Source organism: Paroedura picta, chromosome 13 (genome assembly GCF_049243985.1).
Source record: "Paroedura picta isolate Pp20150507F chromosome 13, Ppicta_v3.0, whole genome shotgun sequence".
Taxonomy (NCBI): domain Eukaryota; kingdom Metazoa; phylum Chordata; class Lepidosauria; order Squamata; family Gekkonidae; genus Paroedura; species Paroedura picta.
In genome coordinates, this window is record NC_135381.1 from 42,388,581 (window position 1) to 42,412,938 (window position 24,358).

The following is a 24,358-nucleotide window of genomic DNA, read 5'->3' on the forward strand; positions in this document are numbered from 1 at the left end:
AGCAGTGGTCCTCAACCCCCGGTCCGGGGACCGGTACCGGTCTGTGGATCAGTCGGTACCGGGCTGCAGCTCCTCCTCGTCCTCCTCCCCGGCTGCTGCCTTGGGGGCTGCCCTGCCACTCTGCCACCGGTTCACCTTTGGTGCTCTCCAGCGGCTGCCATGGCTGGGGCTCCCCCTTGGCATGGCACTGCACAGCTGCTGCTAGCAGCGCCCCCCAGTGGGCGGTGGGAAGTCAGGGGCATCGGCGGGAAAGCAAGTGGAGCAGGGGCTCAGGTGGCAGCGGCAACGTCCCTCGGCAAAAGACTACCCCCCCCCCCGGGACCTCAGTAAAATTGTCAAGCGTTGACCGGTCCCCGGTGATAAAAAGGTTGGGGACCACTGTCTTAGAGTATTGGAACTGTGGCTTAAGAAAAAGACGGCAGCATCCAAAAGTCGACACGCCGTCCTTCAGAGGGGAGGTGGGGGGTGATTACAGGCAGGGCATTCTCTGTGGAGGCACCATCCCTTTGAGATGTCTTCCCCTTTGAGGCTTGCCTGGTGCCTACTTACTTTTTAAATAATGTGCCATGCTAGAGCATATTTTTTTAAGCAGGGCTTTTAATTGAGGTTTGTCTTGTCAACTTTTTAATGGTCTGCTCTTTTTTATAGATGGTTTTATGCTGCTTTATTTTATACTGCAGATTTTAATTGTAAGCCAGCTCAAGCAGGATTTTGGGGAGGTGGCAGAGAAATATTTTAAATAAATACAATATAGAAGTATAGAAATATAGAAGTATAGATCCAGGTGTCATCGGCATATGGATAACACCATCTCCAAAACTATGAACATTCTTCACACTTGTTATTTAGGGACCTCAAGTAAACATTGCAGGCAGGCCAGAACCCCAGAGGTGCTGAGGTCCAACTTCCAGGGCAAAAGGCCTTCTCCCTGAAAAGGTTTCCCACAGTATCTGAGCTTCTTTAATTGGAGGCCAGGTATTGAACTCAGGCCTTCTGTAGCTCCCCTTTTGGTCTCTCTGTACTGCGGTGTCCATGCATCCATCCTCATCTGGAGAAACCAATTTATTGAGTCTGCATTCCACACAAGGTCAGCCAGGTGGCTACTCACTGGCTGCCATGTAGACTCCTATCCGGAACACCCTTCCCCTGGTGGCAACTTTTTGTGGCAAGACAAGGTGTATTATGGTATTTGACCAGCAATCAAATTATATACTACTAGAGACAAAGCCCGTTGCTAGATTGGGGTGTGATGGGGTGGAAGAACTCTGCAGATGGTCTCTTCCTCCCCCCAGGACCTGAAAAGGCTGCAGGCAGCTGTTAGGGAATTCACTGGCAGGGGCAGCTCTCATTCAACAGGGATCTGCAGCCTCCAAGCCTTGGAGAGAAGTGGAAGGAGGAGGGGGTGGTCAGGGTGGGGAGCGGAAGGCGATTGGCTGGCCACGAGACAGACAGGCCAGTTGGATGAGGAGGCATTCAGGGGCAGGAGAGCTGTCCTGAGTGGGTGTTAAGCAATGAGTGGCACTTAAGCCATGAGACCAGCTCTTCCTCCTAGTCCTTACCAGAAATATTAAGTGGAACAGATTAGAAGAATAGAAATTGAAGCATAAACATTCTTAAAACATGGTTTTCAAATAAGATTGGATAATCAAGATAATTGATAAGTAACACAATTCTGTAACTTTTCCTCCCGTTTCCTCCCAAACACTCCTTATTTTGGTAGCCAGCCAAGCAAATTTGGTGACTGCCATTAGTTCATTAATTTTTATCAGAGAGCATTTTCTTAAGCATACCTGAATTCTGCCTGGTAACAAGGAGAGATGATATAAATTATTTTCCTAATTTCATTGTATAACTTACATTCAAATAACACGTGCTCTGTGGTTTCTATCCTTCCATCCTGACAAATACATCAGCAATCCTGCATGGGTATTTTTTAAATATATATATTTACCTTCACTAAGTGCAGACGGAATCATATTTTAATGAAGTAGAGTAAATACTCTCCTGTGCTCCAAATTAGATAAATTAATCCCTATTTAATGGAAGATGTGCAATTTAGAGCTGGGGAGGCTTGTTTCAGAACCCCTGTCTGCCATGAAATTCATGGTAAGAATTTAGGCTGGTCCTCTTAGCAGTTTAATTTTCCAATTGGTTCTGAGACTAAAATGGGGGACTCTGCACTATAGAATCATAGAATCATAGAGTTGGAAGGGGCCATACAGGCCATCTAGAATCATAGAATCATAGAGTTGGAAGGGGCCATACAGGCCATCTAGAATCATAGAATCATAGAGTTGGAAAGGGCCATGCAGGCCATCTAGTCCAACCCCCTGCTCAACGCAGGATCAGCCCTAAGCATCCTAAAGCATCCAAGAAAAGTGTGTCTCCAACCTTTGTTTGAAGACTGCCAGTGAAGACTGTCATAGAGGGTGAGGGAGAGATTTAATATCTGATGAATTATTCTCCTGCTTTACCCTTCTGAATAACTTCTGGCAGGAGCAAGAGTGCTCCCACCCTGGCCCTCCTTTTTCTGCCAGCAGGAAGAGGCAGTAGGAAAGCTAATCTTGGCCGAAACCCGTTGACCCTTTTGCCAGTTTTCTCTGCCAGTATTTTATGGCCTCTTCTTTTTTGTCTGCATAACTTTAAATGGACATTGTGCTGCCCCGTTTTACAAAAGGCGAGGATGTTGCTGTACCTCCACCTGTCATGTAAGCAAGCTTTTGTTTTCCCTTTAGGAAGGTGATTTGCATCTTGATGAAGCAAGCATCTGTCTCGGCCCTGCTCTCTCTCTCTCTCTCTCTCCTTTTGCCTGCCTCTTCAAGGCAAAATCTTAATTCCCGTCTATTAAAAATAGTTCGGTTTCCTTTGGCAGAGATCAAATTCCACACCTCTGGCAGGGGATTCAAAGGTGAGAGGCTTACTGAGGTATCGAGTTGCAATTTTTCAGCAAAGAGAAGTTCATGGGATCCTAGAGATGGAATTACACCTTTACAAGGCTCTTGACAGGTTAAAGCTTCGTGGGAAGGACACAGGTAGTGGATAATCTCCTGAGTGGATTATGTGGGGCTGGCCTTAATGGGGTGGGCGAGAGAAGCTCAAGAACTGCGTGGACTGGAATAAGTTAGTTGAGCCAAAGCCAGGTCTAACTTTTGAGATGCCCCGACTTGTGCCCCTTCTACTGAGTGCCCCGTGACTCCTGCCACCTCCTCCTATGAGCCTATGTGTCATCTCTTTTTGCAAAGAGGGCCCAGAAACAGTAGGCTATTGCTGCTATGATTGACTGATTGATCAGGTTTATCTCCCGCTGTCATCTTAAAAAAATAATCAATACTGAAGTGACATGCAAGATGTAGACTAAAGTAACAGGGCAAGAAAAATCAAAGGAGAACTGGTGCAATTGAGATCCATGGCACAGTCACTGAAAAAAACTCTTCTGAGCAAGATCAGGGACATGTGGGACATGATTAAACAAGTCTGCAGGACCTGCAAAACACAGTTGTACAACCATCACTGACAATATCTGGCCTCCCTACTGAAGGAGGAGGAGGAGGAGAAGGAGGAGGAGGAGGAGGAGAGGAGGAGGAGGAGAGGAGGAGGAGGAGGAGGAGGAGGAGGAGAAGGAGGCGGAGGAGGAGGAGGAGGAGGAGAAGGAGGAGAGTTGGGTTTTATACCCTGCTTTCCCCTACATGAAAGAGTCTCAAAGTGGCTTACAATCACCTTCCTTTCCTCTCCCCACAACAGACACCCTGTGAGGGAGGTGGGGCTGAGAGAGCTGTGATGGAGATTGCTGTGTGAGAACAGCACTATCAAGCTGGATGTACTTAGTTTCCCTTCTCTCTTCAGAGAGAGAGTGGTGCCTTGATATGGCAACAGCACAACAAAAACCAAAGGAAAATAGGTGAAACTGAGACCCTGGGCACAGCGACTGAATAAGATGCCCAGACTAACTCGGTTTAATACCCACAAGCAGCCATCCTGAATTAAGGGGACTGATTTTAAAATGTTTTAAGTGGACTGATTTTAAATTGTTTTTACTGTATTTATATAGATGTATTTAAAATTATGTTTTTTGTTGTATGTTGTGAGCTGGCCTGAACCTTCGAGGAAGGGCAGAGTACAAAATTGAACAGAAGTAAAAATAAAATAAATCCAGCGTACCCCCAATTTATAGGGATGAGGCAAGCTGCCCTCCTGGGGTCCGAGCCGTTTTCACATGCCAGCCATAGAACTTGAGTGATAGACGCAGCTCCATGTATCCCCTTTCCGCCTTTTGTTTTCTGTGTGTGTGCTCCTTTTGTGTCCGATGACATCTCGACCGATGTTTTCAAGCGTCATTGGATGATTCTGAGTCACTGGGTAACCTGAAGCACAGCCATCAAAAGTTCGGCAAGAGAACACCAGAGCTGTAATTTCATACTGTCTGGCCAAAGGGCCCTGCAGGTTATCCAACTGGGTAGACGCAATGCGTTGTTCCTTTGTGTCTGATATGCTGAAATGCACGGGTGGCACAGGTGGCTTCCTGCATCAATTGTGGAGGCATTTTTGCTGGTGGCATGTATCGTTATAGTGGCGATTCCACAAATGGGTCAGTGGTAGAGCCTGTGTTGGGCATGCGGAAGGTACCAGGCTCAGTCTGAGGCCCTGGAGAACTTCTGCCAATCTGCGTAGCCAATACCAGCCTAGATGTACTGATGGCCTGATTCACTAGCCCCACCCACTTTCTAAATATATTATTAAAAACATAGACACAGAGACAGGGAGCAGGGTGATGAGAGTTAGCAATACAATACAATACAAAAACCTTTAATGAGAGTTAGCATGGAAACGCCAAAGCGACCACAGAGAGGCAGATGACCCTCCCTGGAGATGGAGTTCCAAAGTCTTGGCAACCTGACTGAGAAAGCTCTTCCTCTGGTTGTCACCAGTCTGTGGTAAGGCAGCAGATATGCAGTCTGAAAGCTCTGCCCATGAGGCTGGGAGTTCAATCCCAGCAGACGGCTCAAGGTTGACTCAGCCTTCCATCCTTCTGAGGTCGGTAAAATGAGTACCCAGCTTGCTGGGTGGTAAACGGTAATGACTGGGGAAGGTCCTGGCAAACCACCCCGTATTGAGTCTGCCATGAAAATGCTAGAGGGCATCACCCCAAGGGTCAGACATGACCCGGTGCTTGCACAGGGGATACCTTTACCTTTACCTTTTACCAAAACCTTGAATTGGGTCCAGGATCAAATTGGGAGCTGGTGTAGTCAGCTATTGCAACTGAAAAATTATTTGTGATGACTCATTCACCAAATTCCTTTGCTACAGTTAGTAATTTTGGTCAAAAGTTGTTGTACACTGACATAATCTCTAAGGCTGCAAAGGAAAAATAAATTTGCTGTAGAAACTGGTGACACCTTTTGCCTAAGTATAATAATTGAAACTTCATTATTATCAATGAAGATAAAAAAGGCACACACATGGACAACATGTTTCAATATGTTTAGAAATTGAAAAATGCATTCTACATCGCTGAGAGCTGCTTTCCCATCAGATATGTCCAAGAAGCATCATTTTATCTCTTCTTTGCTGGCGTTGTTTTGCCGCTTAGTGCTGAATTATTGGCGAGTTCTTTATCATTTAATTTGATGTTACTTATCTCTTAAAAGGATTGTTAGAACTTCTCAGCCCCTTCCTATTATATAAAACGAATGCAGTTGGGCCGCAGATATTTAGGAAGAGATCCGTCACCAGCTTTGGAGGATGGACTCTTACTGGGACCCTGGACTCTACGGGACGTCTTATACCAGACTCCGGGAGTTGAAGTGCCTAACTATGTGTGGTACTAGGGTTGCCAATTTCCAGGTGATAGCTGGAGATCTTCTGCTATTACAGTTCACCTGGAGAAAATGGCTGCTTCAGAAGGTGGACTCAGTGGCATTATACCCCACTGAAGTCCCTCCCCTCCTCAAACCCTGGCCTCCTCAGGTTCTTGCCCTCCAAATCCCCAGACATATCCCAGTCCAAAGCTGGCAACCCAATGTGGTTCTCAACCAACTCTTTTCCTTATAGCTGTTGCAGTGACGAGCAGGCAGGTCTTTCCTTCCTTCTTGGCTCCACCCCTCTGCTTCCCCTTTTTTCCCTTTCTAACTTCCCTAGGGTTGTCCACCCCATCTTGGGAAATTCCTCCCGATTTGGGGGTGAAGCCCGGGAAGGGTGGAGTTTGTGTAGGGGAGGGACCTCAGTCAGGTGTCATGCTGGAGTCCACCCTGCAAATGAGCCATTTTCTCCTGGGGAACTGACATCTGGAAATTGGTTGTAGGTCTGGTACTCAACCCCTCGAAGATGGAGGTCCTGTGACTAGGAGGGAGTGGGGCAGGCCAGGAAGCATGATTAACAACCCTGGCAGGGACGCAACGTACGATTGCGTCCCAGGGCAGGAATTTGGGTGTGACCCTTGATACCTCCCTAACTATGGAGGGTCAGGGCAAGAAGGTAGGCGGCCAGGCATTCTTCCATCTTCGTCAGGCCCGGCTACTAGCGCCCTACCTGTCCCCTGAACACCTGGCCATGGTGATCCATGTGACTGTCACCTCCAGAATAAATTTCTGTAACTCGCTCTACATGGGCCTGCCCTTGTCCTTGATCCAGAGATTCCAGCTGATACAAAATGCAGCTGCTAGGGACCTCACAGGAACACTGTGGAGGGCCCACATCCAGCCTGTGCTGAGGACGCCTGCAGAGAGCAGCTGGAGCTTGGCCGCTAAGGGGAAGCTGGGCGAACTCTCTGGCTTCCGTCTCACTGTGGCCAAAAGGATTTCCGTGAGCATTGGATCCAGCCGGTGGGGGAGGGGTTCCCTTCCCCCTTGGGCTGGGGAGAGGTGGCATGAGGGCTTCCCGGCCCAAGGGGAAGCCAGCGGGGAGGGGGAGAAGGGGGAGGGAGGGCTTTCCCTTCCTGGTGAGCCCAGCAACAGTCCCCAGGCCGGCATCCCGGTGCTGCAGAGCCCCATGCTCACCCCCTGCACGGATCTTGGGCAGAGGTGGATTGAGTCAGAGCCGGAGAGTTCGCCCAACTTCCTCTTAGTGCCCAAGCTCCAGCTGCTCTCTGCAGGCATCCTTCCAGCGCTTTGAGCAAGGGGGACGCAGGCTTCCCTGCAAAGACGACCCACCATTTGCCCTACACGGGCGTTGGCTTTATCATTAGGACCTCCCCCCACCCCCAATCTGTGCCTGAGCTCTTGGGGGAAGAAGGCTCCGACAGAGTGTCCGAACCACTACGGGGGGGGGGGGGGGAAGCGCGCCGGGCTGGACACTGCGAAGAAGGACGAAATATAAGACCTACCCGAAAATAAGCCCTAGTGCATTTTTTTAACGCAAAATTAATATAAGACACTGTCTTATTTTCAGTGAAACACGGTAGACAACTTCAAGAGGGGACTGGATAAACACAGAGAGTGGAGGAGGTCCACTAGTGACCAAAGGGTACAGATTATGTTGTCGTGGCAGCCATGCTCTATCTTCTTGGTCCTTGGGAGGCATTGGTGGGAGGGCTTCGTGCGTTCTGACACCGCTGGTTGACCTCCTGATGGCACCTAGGTTTTGTCCGTTGAGTGGCTTAGAATTTTGGACTGGATGGGTCATTGGCCTGATCCGACATGGCTTCTCTTATGTCTCTTAAAAAGGGCATTAATAGTATGCGGCACAGCTGCCTTTGAGTCTTAAGATAACAGATAAATGAATATTGAAAAGATCTCTCTTCCAGCAGATTGGGGTAAATATCGTTAATCCTGCGGAGCGGATTAAATAAAAGGGTAAGGGCTGTTTGGGAGGAGTTAGGGCGGGCCCTACCCGGGATAGAAACTCGGAGGGTCCAATCAGGAGCCGTGAAGTGGCTCCTGATTGGTCCCTCCGAGTGTCCATCCTGGGCCAAGCCACCAATGGGGAGCCTAGTGATCCACACACCCGCGACCACAAGTCCCCAGCCTTGCTAGCGCCCGCTGTATTGGCACTACAGTGGGATTATTTTCTAGGGTTGTATATAAAACTGTAATTGTGTTGACGATAACTACAGCGAAGATATATGCAAACAATTGCTGTGTCCTGCTATGGTGATTATTTGCTCTAAGAGATGGCTATGCATTTGTGACATTGTGATCTGTTTAGCTGGAGAAACCCTGTACATATTTGAAAGCTGCTTGTTTTCTCAGCTGACTCTCTTCTGTCTAGACGGCGTGATGCGTATGACCCATCAGTTGTGCATGTTCGTGACTCAATATCCGGTGACTCACTGCTTGACCTATGGTTTCAGACCAGATAAACAGAAGTAGACTGAACTTTGGCTACTCTTCCTTTCTTCTTGATTATTCCTGAGCAAGAAATGAAGAGTCGCCAAAGTTCAGTCTACTTCCGGCCATTTCTTGCTCAGGAGTAATCAAGAAGAAAGGCCCCTTGGAAAGGGATTCGTTGGCCAACATCAAGGGAGTCTGTTTAGACAATTATTCCAAAAGTGAAGTAGGAAGGCCCATGGCGTGTTTTGAACAATTCCCCCCCCCCCTTTGAAAGTTCTCAAAGGACAAATCTTGTTCTTTCTGCTGCTTTATATCTGTTTAAGGGAAATTCATGTGGGAGTTGTCAGTTCTTTGGTATGGAAGTTTCCCAAAGTCATCCTGTCATCCTAGTGGGCAGGGGTGGCACAGTCTAGAACAGGGGTAGTCAAACTGCGGCCCTCCAGATGTCCGTGGACTACAATTCCCATGAGCCCCTGCCAGCGAACGCTGGCAGGGGCTCATGGGAATTGTAGTCCACGGACATCTGGAGGGCCGCAGTTTGACTACCCCTGGTCTAGAAGTATCCCAGGCTGCTCTCCTGCCACCTTATTTTTATTTTTATTTTATTTATTACCCGCCACTCCCAGACGGCTCGTGACAGGCTGCATGTGTCTGAATAAAACCCCCATAAAACCCCCATTAGAACCCCAGACATAAAAACAGAACAATACATTAATCAAAAGAAAGAAGATAAGGTGGGAAAAAACCTCTCACTATTCTCATCCCCCCAAATGAACATCTCCTAGAGGGGTGGGTGAGAAGAGGGGTGAAGATGGAACACTCAACCTTGCCTTGCTTTCTTAGCCTACCAGAAGGCCAAACTGCTGGCAGGGGCTCATGGGAATTGTAGTCCATGGACATCTGGAGACCCACAGTTTGGCCACCCCTAGCATAGAGAGTGGGTGCTCATAGGATTTGCCAACTGTGGAGATTTGGTGGGGGAGGTAGGAGGAGAGAGCCCCCAGGAGGGTATAATGCTAAAGGTTCCTCCTTCCAGCACAGCTATTTTCTCCAGGGGGTCTGCTCTCTGTCATTTGGAGGCCAGGTATAATTCTAGGGGATCTCCGGGCTCCACCTGAATTGTCAACTCTCCCCATGAGCCTCAGCAGTTGGAGAGGGACTGATTTCTCCATCTTCTTGCTGCATTGGAGACTTTAGACCAGTGGTCCCCAACCTTTTTATCACCGGGGACCACTCAACGCCTTTTACTGAGGCCCGGTGGGGGGGGGGGGTAGTTTACTCCTCTACTCTCAACCACTGCCCTAACGCTCTCTGATCGCTATGGTCATGTTTAAACCTCCCTTCAAAATAAGATACAGACACGGCACAACAATGAACATAAGGAACATTTTATTTTCATGGAAATTTTAACTCATGACAATGACAAATCAATGGGAACCCTGAGCTTGTTTCTCTGCAACGAGATAGTCCCATCTGGAAGTGATGGGAGACAATGACACCCGAAGTGTGTTGCAAAGGGCCGGGGGGGGGGGAGAAGGCGTCCTTCGCGGCCCACCTCCAATTAGTCGAAGGACCACATGTGGTCTGTGGCCCACAGGTTGGGGATCGCTACTTTAGAGCATTCTCAGGCAAGCCAGATGGGACCAGCCTCTGCATAGGCCCAGATTGCAGACTCTCATTCAGAGCCCAGAGAGTTTTCTCCGACCGTTGAGTGGATCACCAGGCACTCCACACTTTGACCAGGATTTTCAACACGAAACCTCGTGGTTCTTCATGAAATGAAATGCTTTTGACCATACAGTGCTTCACAACCATATTTTGTCGTATCAGGCCACTTCTGGGGTTTCTCGAAGCCTGAAGAATGCTTCAGGGGTTTCTCGGTGGTAAAAACGTTGAGAAAGGCTGGAGTAGCCCTAAATGCATCATGCTTCACTGAATCTGTGTACATCATCTGTGTGCGTATACACCTGTCTTTAGATGTTATGCCGGCATATACTGAGAGCCCCATGATGTACCCAAGTACATGCAAATGCAGCTTGTGTAAATTGTAATGCACACCAATTGCCCAGTTAGCACAGATATGACGGTCACACACATCCCCGGTGTCACCAGGTTGCTGGCTGCGGTGGCAGCAGGCCTTTGCGGGTGGCACGGCGGCCAGTGGAGGTGGGCAGAGGCAGTGAAGCCATGGCAATGGCCACATCCACGCCACCTCGATTGTTGCGTGTCTACGTGCATGCACTTGCACATGTGTGTGTGCACACGCACATGCCACCCTGGTGCATGCGCTTGCTGTGCGCATGTGCCGCTGCCGAAGTTGGGGTCGTGCCAAAGGTAAGGTTGAACACCACTGGTCTAAAGAATTCTTGGTGTCTGTACGGAGAGAAATCATGTGAATGTTTACTGTAACGTTTGTATGGAGCTATTTCTGGGCTTCAACCAGAGTTGTTGTTAGGTGCGAAGTCGTGTCCGACCCATCGTGACCCCATGGACAAGGATCCTCCAGGCCTTCCTGTCCTCTACCATTCCCCGGAGTCCATTTAAGTTTGCACCGAGTGCTTCAGTGACTCCATCCAGCCACCTCATTCTCTGTCGTCCCCTTCTTCTTTTGCCCTCGATCGCTCCCAGCATTAGGCTCTTCTCCAGGGAGTCCTTCCTTCTCATGAGGTGGCCAAAGTATTTGAGTTTCATCTTCAGGATCTGGCCTTCTACTCTAGGACTGACCGGTTTGTTCGCCTTGCAATCCAAGGGACTCGCAAGAGTCTTCTCCAGCACCAGAGTTCAAAAGCCTCGAGTTTCAACCAGAGAGCCAGGTTCAAATCCCCTTTATGCATCTAGTTTCCAGGTTGGTGCCAAATCCCGCTTCCTTGCAATCCAGACAAGATGGTTAGCAGTATGCAGGGCATGTCGTATCACCAATGTGCAGAACAATATAAGCAAACAGCAAAGTCCTCCCTGTGAGATGATGCTCTGAATTTTGAAAAGGGACAGAACGGTGTGTTGCTGTTGTTAAGGAGAGGAGAGGTTTGTCGGTTCACTTTGTCCTTTTCCTTCCCTCCCTCCCTCCCTCCCTGCCTGCTTCCTCCCTCCCTCCCTCCCTCCCTTCCCTTCCCTTCCCTTCCCTTCCCTTCCCTTCCCTTCCCTTCCCTTCCCTTCCCTTCCCTTCCCTTCCCTTCCCTTCACTCCACTCCACTCCACTCCACTCCACTCCACTCCACTCCACTCCACTCCCTTCCTTCCTTCCTTCCTTTCTTCCTTCCTTCCTTCCTTCCTTCCTTCCTTCCTTCCTTCCCTCCCTCCCTCCCTCCCTCCCTCCCTCCTTCCTTCCTTCCTTCCTTCCTTCCTTCCTTCCTTCTTTCCCTCCCTCCCTCCCACCCTCCCTCCCTCCTTCCTTCTTTCCCTCCCACCCTCCCTCCCTCCTTCCTTCCCTCCTTCCTTCCCTCCCTCCCTCCCTCCCTCCCTCCCTCCCTCCCTCCTTCCTTCCTTCCTTCCTTCCCTCCCTCCCTCCCTCCCTCCCTCCTTCCCTTCCCTTCCCTTCCCTTCCCTTCCCTTCCCTTCCCTTCACTCCACTCCACTCCACTTCCTTCCTTCCTTCCTTCCTTCCTTCCTTCCTCCCACCCTCCCTCCTTCCTTCCCTCCTTCCTTCCCTCCTTCCCTCCCTCCCTCCTTCCTTCCCTCCCTCCCTCCCTCCCTCCTTCCCTCCTTCCCTCCTTCCCTCCCTCCCTCCTCCCTTCCTTCCCTCCCTCCCTCCCTCCCTCCTTCCTTTCCTTCCTTCCTTCCTTCCTTCCTTCCTTCCCTCCTTCCCTCCCTCCCTCCCTCCCTCTGTCCTTCCCTCCCTCCCTGCCTGCTTCCTTCCTCCCTCCCTCCCTGCCTGCCTGCTTCCTCCCTCCCTCCCTCCCTCCCTCCCTCCCTCCTTCCCTTCCCTTCCCTTCCCTTCCCTTCCCTTCCCTTCCCTTCCCTTCCCTTCCCTCCCTCCCCCCTCCCCCTCCCTCCCTCCTCCCTCCCTCCCTCCCTCCTTCCTTCCTTCCTTCCTTCCTTCCAATCCACTCCACTCCACTTCCTTCCTTCCCTCCCTCCCTCCCTCCCTCCCTCCCTCCCTGCCTGCTTCCTCCCTCCCTCCCTCCTTCCCTTCCTCCCTGCCTGCCTGCTTCCTCCCTCCCTCCCTCCCTCCTTTCCTTCCTTCCTTCCTTCCTTCCCTTCCTCCCTCCCTCCCTCCATCCTTCCCTCCCTCCCTCCCTCCCTGCCTGCTTCCTCCCTCCCTCCCTCCCTCCCTCCCTCCTTCCCTTCCCTCCCTCCCTCCTCCCTCCCTCCCTCCCTCCCTCCCCACTCCCTCCTTCCTTCCTTCCTTCCTTCCTTCCTTCCGTCCCCCCCTCCCTCCCTCCCTCCCTCCTTCCTTCCTTCCCTCCCTCCCTCCCTCCCTCCTTCCTCCCTCCCTCCCTCCCTTCCTCCCCCCTTCCCTTCCCTTCCCTTCCCTTCCCTTCCCTTCCCTTCCCTTCCCTTCCCTTCCCTTCCCTTCCCTTCCCTTCCCTCTCTCCCTCCCCCTCCCTCCCTCCCTCCCTCCCCCCTCCCTCCCCCTCCCTCCCTCCCCTCCCTCCCTCCCTCCCTCCCTCCCTCCCTCCCTCCCTTCCTTCCTTCCTTCCTTCCTTCCTTCCTTCCCTCCCTCCCTCCCTCCCTCCCTCCCCCCCCCTCCCTCCCTCCCTCCCTCCCTCCCTCCCTCCTTCCTTCCTTCCTTCCTTCCTTCCTTCCTTCCTTCCTTCCTTCCTTCCTTCCTTCAAGGGCAAGCTTTGTGCACTTTTGTGAATTCCACTCTCTCCTCTGTCTAACCTCTTGGTGTATCAACTTCTGAGGTTGCAGTTATGGTCTGTGGTTTCTTCATTGGGGCTGTGGAAGGTCCAAGCAGCGCGTTACAGACAGGGCCAGCCTGTCCGAGGACTTCAGATGCCCTGGGATAGCCACGAGGCGTATGCCCCACTGGTGTTTGGCTGTAGCCTGTTCATGCCCCAGGCCACTGTGCCTCATGGTGCCTGGACTTGGGCAGGCGAGGATATACTTCACCCCAGCAAAATAGGTGGGTCTGGGGATGGCATGGCTGCTGCTGCTCTCTCCATCTGCGATAGGGATGGAGCAAGGAAAGACATGCTGGACAAACAGGCACTTACAAATGGCACCGCCACTATGCCTGCCACATGCCCGAGTGAGGGCACTGGGGTTGGGGGGGGGGAGGGGGCTTCTCAAGGCTGCCTCTTGCCTCCAGCAAAATTCTTGCGTGCCCCGGTACCCCTCTCCCCCCCTAGGCAGTTTACTAGGCCTGCCTGATGAGCAGGCCAGCTTTGGATACAGAAAACCTGTGCACACTGCCAAAGGAGGACTCTCTGAGTGAGGTTCTGCCATCATAGATTGAGGTTGCCAGCCATGTTGGTCTGGAGCCGCAGAACAAAGTTCGAGCCCAGGGGTATCTTTCAGACCGTTCCAGTTTAATTCTAGGCGCACAAAGATTCAAGGATTGTTGGTCTTCAGGATGCCCCTGGGCTAAGACTTTTTTCTTCCATCATGGAGTGTGTTTTCTAGCCTTTGATCACGAGTGACCCCGTACTCGTCACGAGGTCCTCAGAGAGCCCTCAGAATGACAATGCGCTCACAGCTCTGTCCGTTTTCGGCCATCACTGAGCATTGTGTTCAGGCATCAGGAGGTCACTGACCTGAGCTACAGTAATCACTTCCGCTGAGGCTGGGTGTCAAAGACGTGGAGCAAAGGGTTTGATTTATGGTTTGTTGCTCTGATCGGCATGATTCTCATATGACTTGTCTAGGTGGTACGTGCGCAGTTTCCAGATTGTGGCATGCTTTCTAGCCCTGACGGATATGCGCGTCACCCATCTGGAAAAGCAGCACAATAGCTCAAAATTAGGGCTGTGAATTTTAGCTTCTACCTGAACATCTCTCCAAGACTTTTGATAGCCGTAGGGTTGCCAGTCTCCAGGTGGGGTCTGGGGAATCTCCCAGGATTAAAGTTAATCTCCACATGTCAGAGATCAGTTCTCCTGGAGAAAAGGGCTGCTTTGAATGGGGTGGTATATCTTGCTGAGGCCCCTCCCCACTCCAAATCCCCCTCCCTGGGCTCCAGTCACAAATCTCCTGGTATTTCGCAGCCTGGAGCTGGCAACTGAAGACAGCAAAATATACATCGTAGGGTTAAAATCCGAAAGCAAACATTGTTTGTATGCCCCCAAAGGGTTCCTTTTTAGTGGATGACGGATGCATGCTGGCCATGGGAGCAGCACCCTCTGTTTCATGCCGTTCTTGATGATCACGCCTGGAGAACAATCCAATTGGGTGGCCATGTTGGTCTGAAGGAGCAGACAAAAGCTGAGTCCAGGGGCACCTTGAAGACCAACCAAGATTTGTTCAAGGCGTGAGCTTTCGTGGGCTCACGCCTTGAACAAATCTTGGTTGGTCTTCAAGGTGCCCCTGGACTCAGCTTTTGTGGTATTTGAAGAACAGTAACTCATACAGAGATGCACCATATTGCTAAAAATCAGTGGCTGCTTGGAGTTTGCATGGGACTGAATTCAAAAGCTAAAAGGGACAAAAAGATCCAACGTGTGTGATTCCCCCCCCCCAAATAAGTGGGAACTATGTCATTTTTTTAACTTCTCCATTATTGTAGAAATCCCCCTCCCATTATATGCAGGCTGTTGAGAATCGGCTCTAAATCATACATGATGTTGATGTTAGGAGAAGGGGGGGCACATCAGGTCTGAATGATTTACGGACATCTGATGCACAGCCTGGTGGAGTTAAAAGCTGATTTAAGAGGCCTGGACGGGGGGGGGGGGGGGGATGAATTATGCAGAGTCACAGCAGGCACCCTGCTCTTCAGGGAGGGATGTAAGACTCCTGAGAGCCCTCAGTGATTTATTGACATTTATTTCTCCTGGCCCACTGGCAATTCTGTCCTGGCTGTTAGATGGGAATTACTGGTTTAATTAATAGATTTATCACCTAAAGTTTAAGACTGCAATCCCATATTATTATGTGCATGAGGCAGAAGCAGCTCCTGTGCCACCAGAAAAATGTAGAAATGGTTTCCTGCCGAGGAATTAATACATAGGACAGGGGTGGCCAAACTGCGTCTCTCCAGATGTCCCTGCACTACAATTCCCATGAGCCCCTGCCAGCGCGCATAGCCATCTCAGGCTGACAGCCAGTATGCTGATGTGGTTAAGAGCAGTGGCCTCTAATCTGGAGAGCTGGGTTCGATTCCCCATTCCTCCTCCACATGTTGCCAGCTGGGCGGCCCTGGCTCAGTCACTGTTCTCTCAGAGCTCACTCAGCCTCACCTCCCTCACAGGGTGACTGTTGTGGGGAGAGGAAAGGGAAGGGGATTGTAGGCCGCTTTGAGACTCCTTTGGGTATTAGAAAGCAGAGTACAAAGAAACACCTCTTCCTCCTCCTTCTCCTCCTCCTCCTCCTCCTCCTGTTTGTTGCTACATAAATTCAAACGGCCACACCTGGGAAGAGCACCCTATCCCGTGTAATGGAGGGATGCAATTGTCTTTTACTTCCGTAATAAAGAAACTTCTGAAAGTAGACTGAAAGCCCATTGTACGTAAAAATACAATGGACACTAGCAGTCCGCATCCTCGCCGGTCTGCTACCCCCCCACATGCTGTCAGGCCTGGCTCCCCCCCTGGGGCTTCGGGCCGGGCAAAGGAACAGCCCTGTGGGTGGAGTGAAGCCTCCGCCCCCCCCCCCGCCCAACACGTCCGGCGTGCTCCCCGGGAGGCCTGGCAATCGGTGGGGAGGGGAACCAGGCATGCTCCCTGGGCCGCGAGAAACCTCCTGCGCCCGTCCCCGGCACTTCCGCACGGTCCTCAGAGAGCGAAGGGGCAATTGGAAGGCTCCTCCAGGTGGTTGGTGACCTAGGCAGCCGTGTAATGGCGGCAGCTGGCCGAAGCCGAAGCCGGACGAGGGGGGGGAGCGCCTCCCGACTCACCAGTCTGGGGTCAAAGGGCCAATGGGCCCCTTTGCCCACCCCGGACATGGCCCACCCCTACCCCCTTACCCTTTTATTCATACCACTCCGCGGAGCGGTTACAGATAAAGAGATTTTATATGTTCGAGCTGATAGGTTAGGGGTGAACTGGCTGTTCTGATCCCGTTTTATCCCCATAAATCTCCAATTCACATCTTCAGAACGACTGAAAAGTCATTTTAGCGATTCCAAACTTTATAAAACTGTTCAGAAAAGAATGGAGGAATCCCTCACCCCAGCTAGGAGGATGCCTCTGTCATTACACAGGTGTGGAAGTCTTTCGGTACACAAAGAGTGTCTATAACGGAACCTATGGTAAAAGTTCCTAGCCTGCTTCGTATTCCTGCATTGTTTCAAAGTTCTGCTTCAGAAACGCAGTGATTAAATGAGGGAAATCAGTATTTATCTTAACAAGGCCAGTGGCTTTTAAAGTGCAATGAGAAAGATAGTTGGGAGTGCCGATACTAAAAGAGTCTGTGCTCACTCTGCCCGCCGAATTACTCCAAGGAGACCAATTCTTCTTGTTGTTTCGGCCGTCCATTTCTATCATTTCTGGTCGATCCTCCTTGGGTTTTTAGTCATTCCGCTTTGGAAGCTCCTGTTTAGAGACTCTGGTTTGGAGCTCCCACCAGCGGTTCTGCCTTTCCACTCCCGGCCCTTTCATTCCTCTCTCTCTCTCTCTGTCGCTTTCCCCCCAGGAGTTCGTAAGGGTTGTTGAAGATGTCAGATAGCCTGGACATTGAAGAGAAACCTCCAGCTCCTCCCTTGAGAATGAACAGCAACAACCGTGATTCTTCGACACTCAACCACGGCTCCAAACCTCTGCCCATGGCCCCGGAGGAGAAGAACAAGAAGGCCCGGCTACGATCCATCTTCCCAGGAGGAGGGGACAAAAGTAAAGTATTGGCCCCGCCCCGTTTTCTGTAGCGTCTCACCTGCTGCTTTTCTCGTGCTTCTGCTGCTAAAATAGGGCCAGTCCAGGCCTGCAGAGCTGTACTTATTTCAGACCCTTGTTCTGTCCTGTGATAAGAGGTGGCACTTAGTTTACTTTGGGTCCTTGTCCAGGACTGTGAAGTCACACCTGAGGCTGTTTGAGCCAGTTAAAATTAAGTCGATTTGAGATGGTTGTAATTTGTCACTGTGAGTGCAGAGGTAGGAGGCTGTGTCAGGGCACAAGTTGACCCCATCAGAGTTCGGGATTTTTTTTTACTTAGAAGCCCACAGTTCGCAATATCTCTTAATCCCCTCTAGTATCTAGAGCAGTGGTCCCCAACCTTTCTGAGGCTGGGGACCAGCAGGGCATCGGGCCACGCCCACGTGGACCACGCCCGCGCAGCAGGCCGCACCCGCGGGCCATGCCCACACGGGCCACGCATACGCGATGCGCAGCCCGGCCCTGATTCCCTCTCCCCGCCCTGCCGCAGTAAGAAGCTTCCTGGGTCGCAAGCTTGCGGACTGGGAAGTTTTTTACTGCGGGGGTGGTGGGGAGAGGGAGCCGTGGCCTGGCGCCATGGCCTTCGCGGTCCAGCACCGGGCCGTGGCCCGCAGGTTGGGGACCACTGATCTAGAGCATTTTCCCCTTTGAAATCCAGAGTTCCGTTAGGAGCCGGAATGTAGGAGCACAGTTGTTTGTATCCAGTTGGAAATGTTTGGTTCCAAACTGCACAGAGCTAAAAGGTCTGTCATCCTCATTTGGCTCCATTTTTCTGCAGGATTTGAAAGTGATTTCCTGAGATAAAAGCCAGGCTTGGTTATATTTTTAGGCATCAACACGGTCCCTAAGGAGAAACGAAAAGGCCATGTGGATTGTCATTCACAGTGGCCATTTATCTGGTATCTGACAAAACTCTTGACACTTTTGTTAGTCTCTGCTAGTGGACTGAAATCCAGCAGTAATTTATGGGACTCTTCTGATATGTGTTAGGGGTATGGTGAGATTGCATTTTCTTCTTGGAGCTCCTGTTAAATACAAGGTAGAGCATTCTGGGATGTAGCAGCGTAGAGCTTTCTGGGATGTAGCAGCATATCGTGGAGTTGGCATATTTCTGAATAACCTGTCTGAAATACAAACGAGCATGACACTTCCATAGTGGGGAGAAAGGAATTCACGCCGCTCCCTGTTGTGCAGGTTCCACTAATATGTCCCCAAAGATGCTAGCAGGGAACTTTATAGATAGGTAGATGGCCCCTTCAAAGGCTACGGCCCTTAACCAACAGTGCTCTAAAAGGATACGGGTTCAAACAAAATTGCTTGAGACCACCGCAGTGCTAGCAGAAGCGTGAGAGATATTGTGCATATATGAGAATTTGGGGGCTGCATATGAGGGACAGGACCTCCTATAATCTTGTGCATGTGATAATGCAGGACTACTCATCGTAGGAGCAACATGGGTGATGTCAGGGCTGCAGTTCTGGGTAAGACCACCGCCTCTAGCCAATGTTATGTCGTGGTTAAGAGTGGTGGCTTTGATCTCCTGCTCCTCCACATGCAGCCAGCTGGGAGACCTTGAGCTTGTCACAGCCCTGGTAGTTCTGTTCTCATACAGCAGTCCTGTCGGAGCTCTCTCATCCCCACCTACCTCCCAGGATATCTGTTGTGGGGAGAGGAAAGGGAAGGTTATTGTACACTGCTTTGAGACTCCTTTGGGTAGAGAAAAGTGACATAGAAGAACCAACTCTTCTTAATCTCAGGGCTCTCTTAGCGTCACCTACCTAATAGGGTGTCTGTTGTCGGGAGAGCAAGGGAAGGAGATTAGAAGCCACTTTGAAACTCCTTCGGGCAGTGAAAAGTGGGGTATAAAACCCAACTCTTCTTCTTTTAGCCAGACCATGAGAGGCAGCTGGCTAAAGAGAAGGTGAGGTTTCCATCTATTCCAGCCTCCTGTGTCACCACAGTGGCCAACCAGCTCCTCTGGAGGGCCAACAACAGGACATAGAGGCCACTGATAAGTACATCAGAAGAGCCCTGCTAGATCAGACCAATACATTGTCCATCTATTCCAGCCTCCTGTCTCACCACAGTGGTCAACCAATTCCTCTGGAGGGACAACAACAGGACATAGAGGCCAAGGCCTTCACTGATAAGCACATCAGAAGAGCCCTGCTGGATTAGACCTATACATTGTCCATCTATTCCAGCCTCCTGTCTCACCACAGTGGTCAACCAATTCCTCTGGAGGGACAACAACAGGACATAGAGGCCAAGGCCTTCACTGATAAGCACATCAGAAGAGCCCTGCTGGATTAGACCAATACATTGTCCATCTATTCCAGCCTCCTGTCTCACCACAGTGGTCAACCAATTCCTCTGGAGGGCCAACAACAGGACATAGAGGCCAAGGCCTTCACTGATAAGAACACAAGAAGTGTCCTGCTAGATCAGAAGGGATCTGCAGTCTTTCCCCTCCTACCTTAATGGACTCGGCCACAAGCTTGAGAACTGGCCATTTCCATTCCTCTCCCTCTTCCCTCCTCAGCATGAGCTTCTGCACACGGTTTCTGCACGCGGGGTGTGGGGGGCGAGGAGCCGGCATGCAGATTCCTGCCTTAAACTGTCTTCTGTCTCCTCAGTCCTCCTTGAGCCTGCCGGCTGATATGGGTGGTGATGACACTTCCGGGGACATGTCACTTCCTGCGGGTGTGTCAGGGAGGTGTGGCCAGCTGACATTGCTTCCAGGGCTCCTCCAACACTGAAATGTATTTCAGGGATTCCTCTATGGCCAAAAGGTTGAAAAGGTCTGCTCTAGTCCTAGCCTAACCAGATCCCCATATACATTTTCTTTGCTCCTAACTCCAATAATGTGTTCTTATACAGAACACCCAAAATGCCTCACAAAATGACAGCATCATCTGAGATGAGATCCCTAAAATGAAGCCTATCACATCCAAGCCCTATTCAGAAGTGGCAATTAAGTCACACAATAATTCTCTTTTTCATAAGTACAGGATACCGTTTGGCTACAAGAGTTATAGGTTAAAGATTGCTGTCGTTTCCATCGTTAATTTACCCGTTAACGGAATTCTTAAATAGAACCTGTTAAAAAGAGGTTTTGGCAAGCAATGCTTCCCTAGCAGGAGACAGAGTCCTTGTCTCTGGCGGTGAATGATCTTGAGCCAAGGAAGTGACTGACTCTTTTGAATATTGTGCTGCTGGCAGAGCTGACTCTGTCTTTCAACCTGACATGATGACCCTTTATCCTGATTTCTCCCCCAATTGCCTGAGAGTGATAAGATAGTCAAGGCCCATCTCCCTGTTATCTCCAAAGTGATGCATACTGAAAAGATATGAGATCTTCTTGCAAACCATCGCTTTACCAGAGTTAAAGTGCCAATGCATTATAGATAAGGGGGTGTGCGCGTGCAGGTGAAGGCACTGGAAGAAAGATCCCTGGCACCCCGAGCAGATATAATATTGTCGTTACTTTTAACGGGTATGGCAGGAAAGTCATAATTCACTATATTGGTGCAGATGTTGGAATTCTAGGAAGAAATGCAGCAGGTAATCGATTTGTAAGGAGATATATCATATTTATATTTATTGGTGCCTCATGCAGTCTGAAAGCTCGGCCCATGAGGCTGAGAGTTCGATCCCAGCAGCCGGCTCAAGGTTGACTCAGCCTTCCATCCTTCCGAGGTCGGTAAAATGAGTACCCAGCTTGCTTGCTGGGGGGTAAACGGTAATGACTGGGGAAGGCACTGGCAAACCACCCCGTATTGAGTCTGCCATGAAAATGCTAGAGGGCGTCACCCCAAGGGTCAGACATGACTCAGTGCTTGCACAGGGGGTACCTTTACCTTTACCTTATATAATATTTGGCTTTGGTTCATCTGCAGTGTTCTTGTCTACCTGGGATTGTTCCTAATTGTGATTAGACATTCACTCCTATGGGGGGACTAGTCTCAAGCCTGGATTCATGGGAGTCTTTTTGAGGTTGGGTCATAGGGAATGGGAGGTCAGTGATGCTCTCGGTCAACCTTTCTCAACTTTTTTAGCATTGAGAAGCCCCTGGAACATTCTTCAGGCTTCACGAAACCCCAGAAGTGATGCAATCGTGCAGAATATGGTTGGGCCTCTTTTTGGGGGGTTGGGGGATCAGATTTCAGAATATTTTGAATTCCATTAAAGTCGGTATGAAATAGCAATCATGTATTTAATTGTTACGGGTGGTTCCATGATGTTTCTCAAGTTTCTCCAAGTTTGTAAAAAAAATTTTTTAAAGAAAATAAATAATGGTCAGGTAGGAAAGAAGAAGAGTTGTTTTTATACCCCACTTTTCATTGCCTGAAGGAGTCTCAGAGTAACTTACAATCGCCTTTCCTTCCTCTCCCACAACAGGCACCCTGTGAGGTAGGGAAGGCTGCGAGAGCTCTAACAGGACTGATCTGTGAGAACTGTGACTGGCCCAAGTCACCCAGCTGGCTGCATGTAGAGGAGCGGAGCATCAAACCCACTCGCCAGATTAAAAGCCGCTGCTCTTAATCACCACACCAGGACTGGGGGAGACTGAGCTGTACTGCTATGTGCACCATGCGTGCATATCACATAAAAATATAAACATGCCCATAGACAAGAGGGGCTGGTGAGTTTGCTTCTGCCCACCTGCAGGCCGATCTACCTGCCCCTCCAATGACTGCATTGGCTCCAGGATATCTACTGGCATCCAGCTGCTTCAACAATGCTAGGGGGTGGAGAAATGTGTCTGCAAATGAGCAGGCAAGGATGCAGAGTCAAAGCAGGCGGATAAGTGAGTGAGTGGAATTACAGAATCTTGTGGGAGCAGGAGAGAGTGAGTGGGTGGGAGAGAGAAACAGGAAAGCAAGCATGAATTAGTCCTGGCCCCCACTCTATTGCCTACCATCCCAAATTTGCCACATGGTATCTGGAATAAGTACTTGTCTTGAGTGTCAATTAGTTCAAACATTACTGTGTTGATTACCCAGCTGATGTGAGTGTGGATATGTTGTTGCTGTGCTTATGTGTTAATCAGGGATGCAGAGAGTTCAAGACTTGGGCAGTGGGGTTCTGCTAGTGACTCCCACCCAGGGTGAGGGCGGCCCCACACTTGGCCCCGGTAGATCCCGGACTTTTAACCAGGGCCCCTGAATCACTGACCAGCCCTGCCGGTACATAGCTGCATTCTTTCCAAAGGAAAATGTTGAAACCAGTTCTCCGAAATTAGAATCATACACTCACACATTTAGGTGGTAATTTCCTTTCTTTCAGCCACTTTATAGCAGGGGTAGTCAAACTGCGGCCCTCCAGATGTCCATGGACTACAATTCCCAGGAGCCCCTGCCAGCATTCGCTGGCAGGGGCTCCTGGGAATTGTAGTCCATGGACATCTGGAGGGCCGCAGTTTGACTATCCCTGCTTTATAGTCTGCAGTCAACAGTTCAATGATCCTGAAAGCCACCTTCCCTGGGAATAGAAGGCAAACATATCTAATTATCATTGGGTGTGAAGATCTTGCGAAGTCATTGTGGATTTGTTGAAGAGGATTTCTGTGCAGACGAGTTTCTAGCTCAGCATGCGAAATGCACTTGGTCACTCTTACAAACAAAGACTGTGTATAAAGCAGAAGTCTCATGATCTAGGCTGCACCATGGTGATGGGGAGGTCAGAGATAGTTGTGAGGGAGGGAGGATGTGGAATTTCCCCTCCTGTGCAGTTCCTCACAGGCCCCTTCTTATTACCACTAAAAACAAGGCAAACCACTTTTCCAAAGGATTCCCTAGGCCCAGTACCTGATCCTTATTTTCAAAGCCCTAAATAGTCTGGGACCCCTGTATCTATGGGACCACCTATTCCATTATGCCTCCAACCCCTAAAGAACATTAAAATCACATGATCAAAACCTGTTCAGGTTTTCCTATAGAATCATAGAATTGGAAGGGACCTCCTGGGTCATCTAGTCCAACCCCCACATAATGCAATGCAGGACACTCTCAACCCTATCGCTCATCCACTGTAACCTGCCACCTCCTGGGGCCATAGAATTAAAACTGGCCTTGACCAGGGCCAGGGCTGTTTCAGTTTTAGCCCTGGCCTGGTGGAACACCTTGCCCGGTGAGATCAGGGCCCTCTAGGACTTCAGACAGTTTTGGAGGACCTGTAAAATGGAACTGGTCTATGGTGGAGGCCAGGTAATCAACATCAACAAGCGTACCTGCTTGAGGCTGAAAAGTGCCAGATTTCCTGGCATTTGGGGAGAAAAGGGAACTGCAAAGAGGACTGAGGAAGGTGGACTCAAGGAGGGAGGAGAGTTAAGTCACAGCTGGTGGCAGTGGTAGCCACGTGGCTATCTCTGTGCCAAGTGGGCGGTCCTAGTGACCCTGTAGCTGCCTTGGTGTTCACTGGCTTAGATTAGGCGGACAAGCATCCCCCCTGGAATAAATCCTGTTCTCTCTTGGCTTTAGCTGTTCTCACTTTGAGTAAACCTGATTATGAAATAAGTATGAATGAGTACACAGCCAATAAGGAGGTGTTCACATTTTTGCCTCTAGCCAATAAGAAGAAAGAGAAAGAACGCCCTGAAATCTCTCTTCCTTCAGACTTTGAGCACACGATCCATGTGGGGTTTGACGCCGTCACGGGGGAATTCACGGTAAGCCCTCTTTCTCCTTTGTCTCTCTTCGGGGCAAATGTTCGGATTCTTAAATTCTCTTTCTTTGCAGCCGTCGTCTGTGAATGACATTCTGAGTGGGTGGGAATCCCAGGCTATTTTGAGCTATACTTATGTGTTCAGCATATTCTATTATAAATGGGCTCCATGATTTATTTCATGGATGGTTTCTGCCGGTCTGGAAAATGAAAATGATGTAAAAGGAATGGTGGATCTGGGTGAATCTTGTAGAAGAAGAAGGAAGAAGAAGAAGAAGAAGAAGAAAAAGAAGAGCTGATTCTTATATGCCGCTTTCCCCTACCCGAAGGAGGCTCGAAGCGGCTTACAGTCGCCTTCCCTTTCCTCTCCCCACAACATACACCCTGCGGGTGGGTGAGGCTGAGAGAGCCCTGATATCACTGCTCGGTCAGAACAGTTTTATCAGTGCCGTGGCG

The 24,358-nt window shown here is 50.2% G+C and overlaps 1 protein-coding gene across 2 annotated transcripts in view; it reads left to right on the forward strand.

The window, feature by feature from the left end:
* PAK3 (p21 (RAC1) activated kinase 3) overlaps nt 1–24,358 on the forward strand; it is a 71,918-nt gene that overhangs the window by 15,729 nt on the left and 31,831 nt on the right. For both annotated transcript variants that reach the window (XM_077307383.1, XM_077307384.1), the window contains exons 2-3: nt 17,001–17,197; nt 23,806–23,906. In XM_077307383.1, coding sequence (XP_077163498.1) covers nt 17,023–17,197; nt 23,806–23,906 — 276 coding nt within the window. In that variant the 5' untranslated portion in view covers nt 17,001–17,022. The remainder of the gene's footprint in view (nt 1–17,000; nt 17,198–23,805; nt 23,907–24,358) is intronic.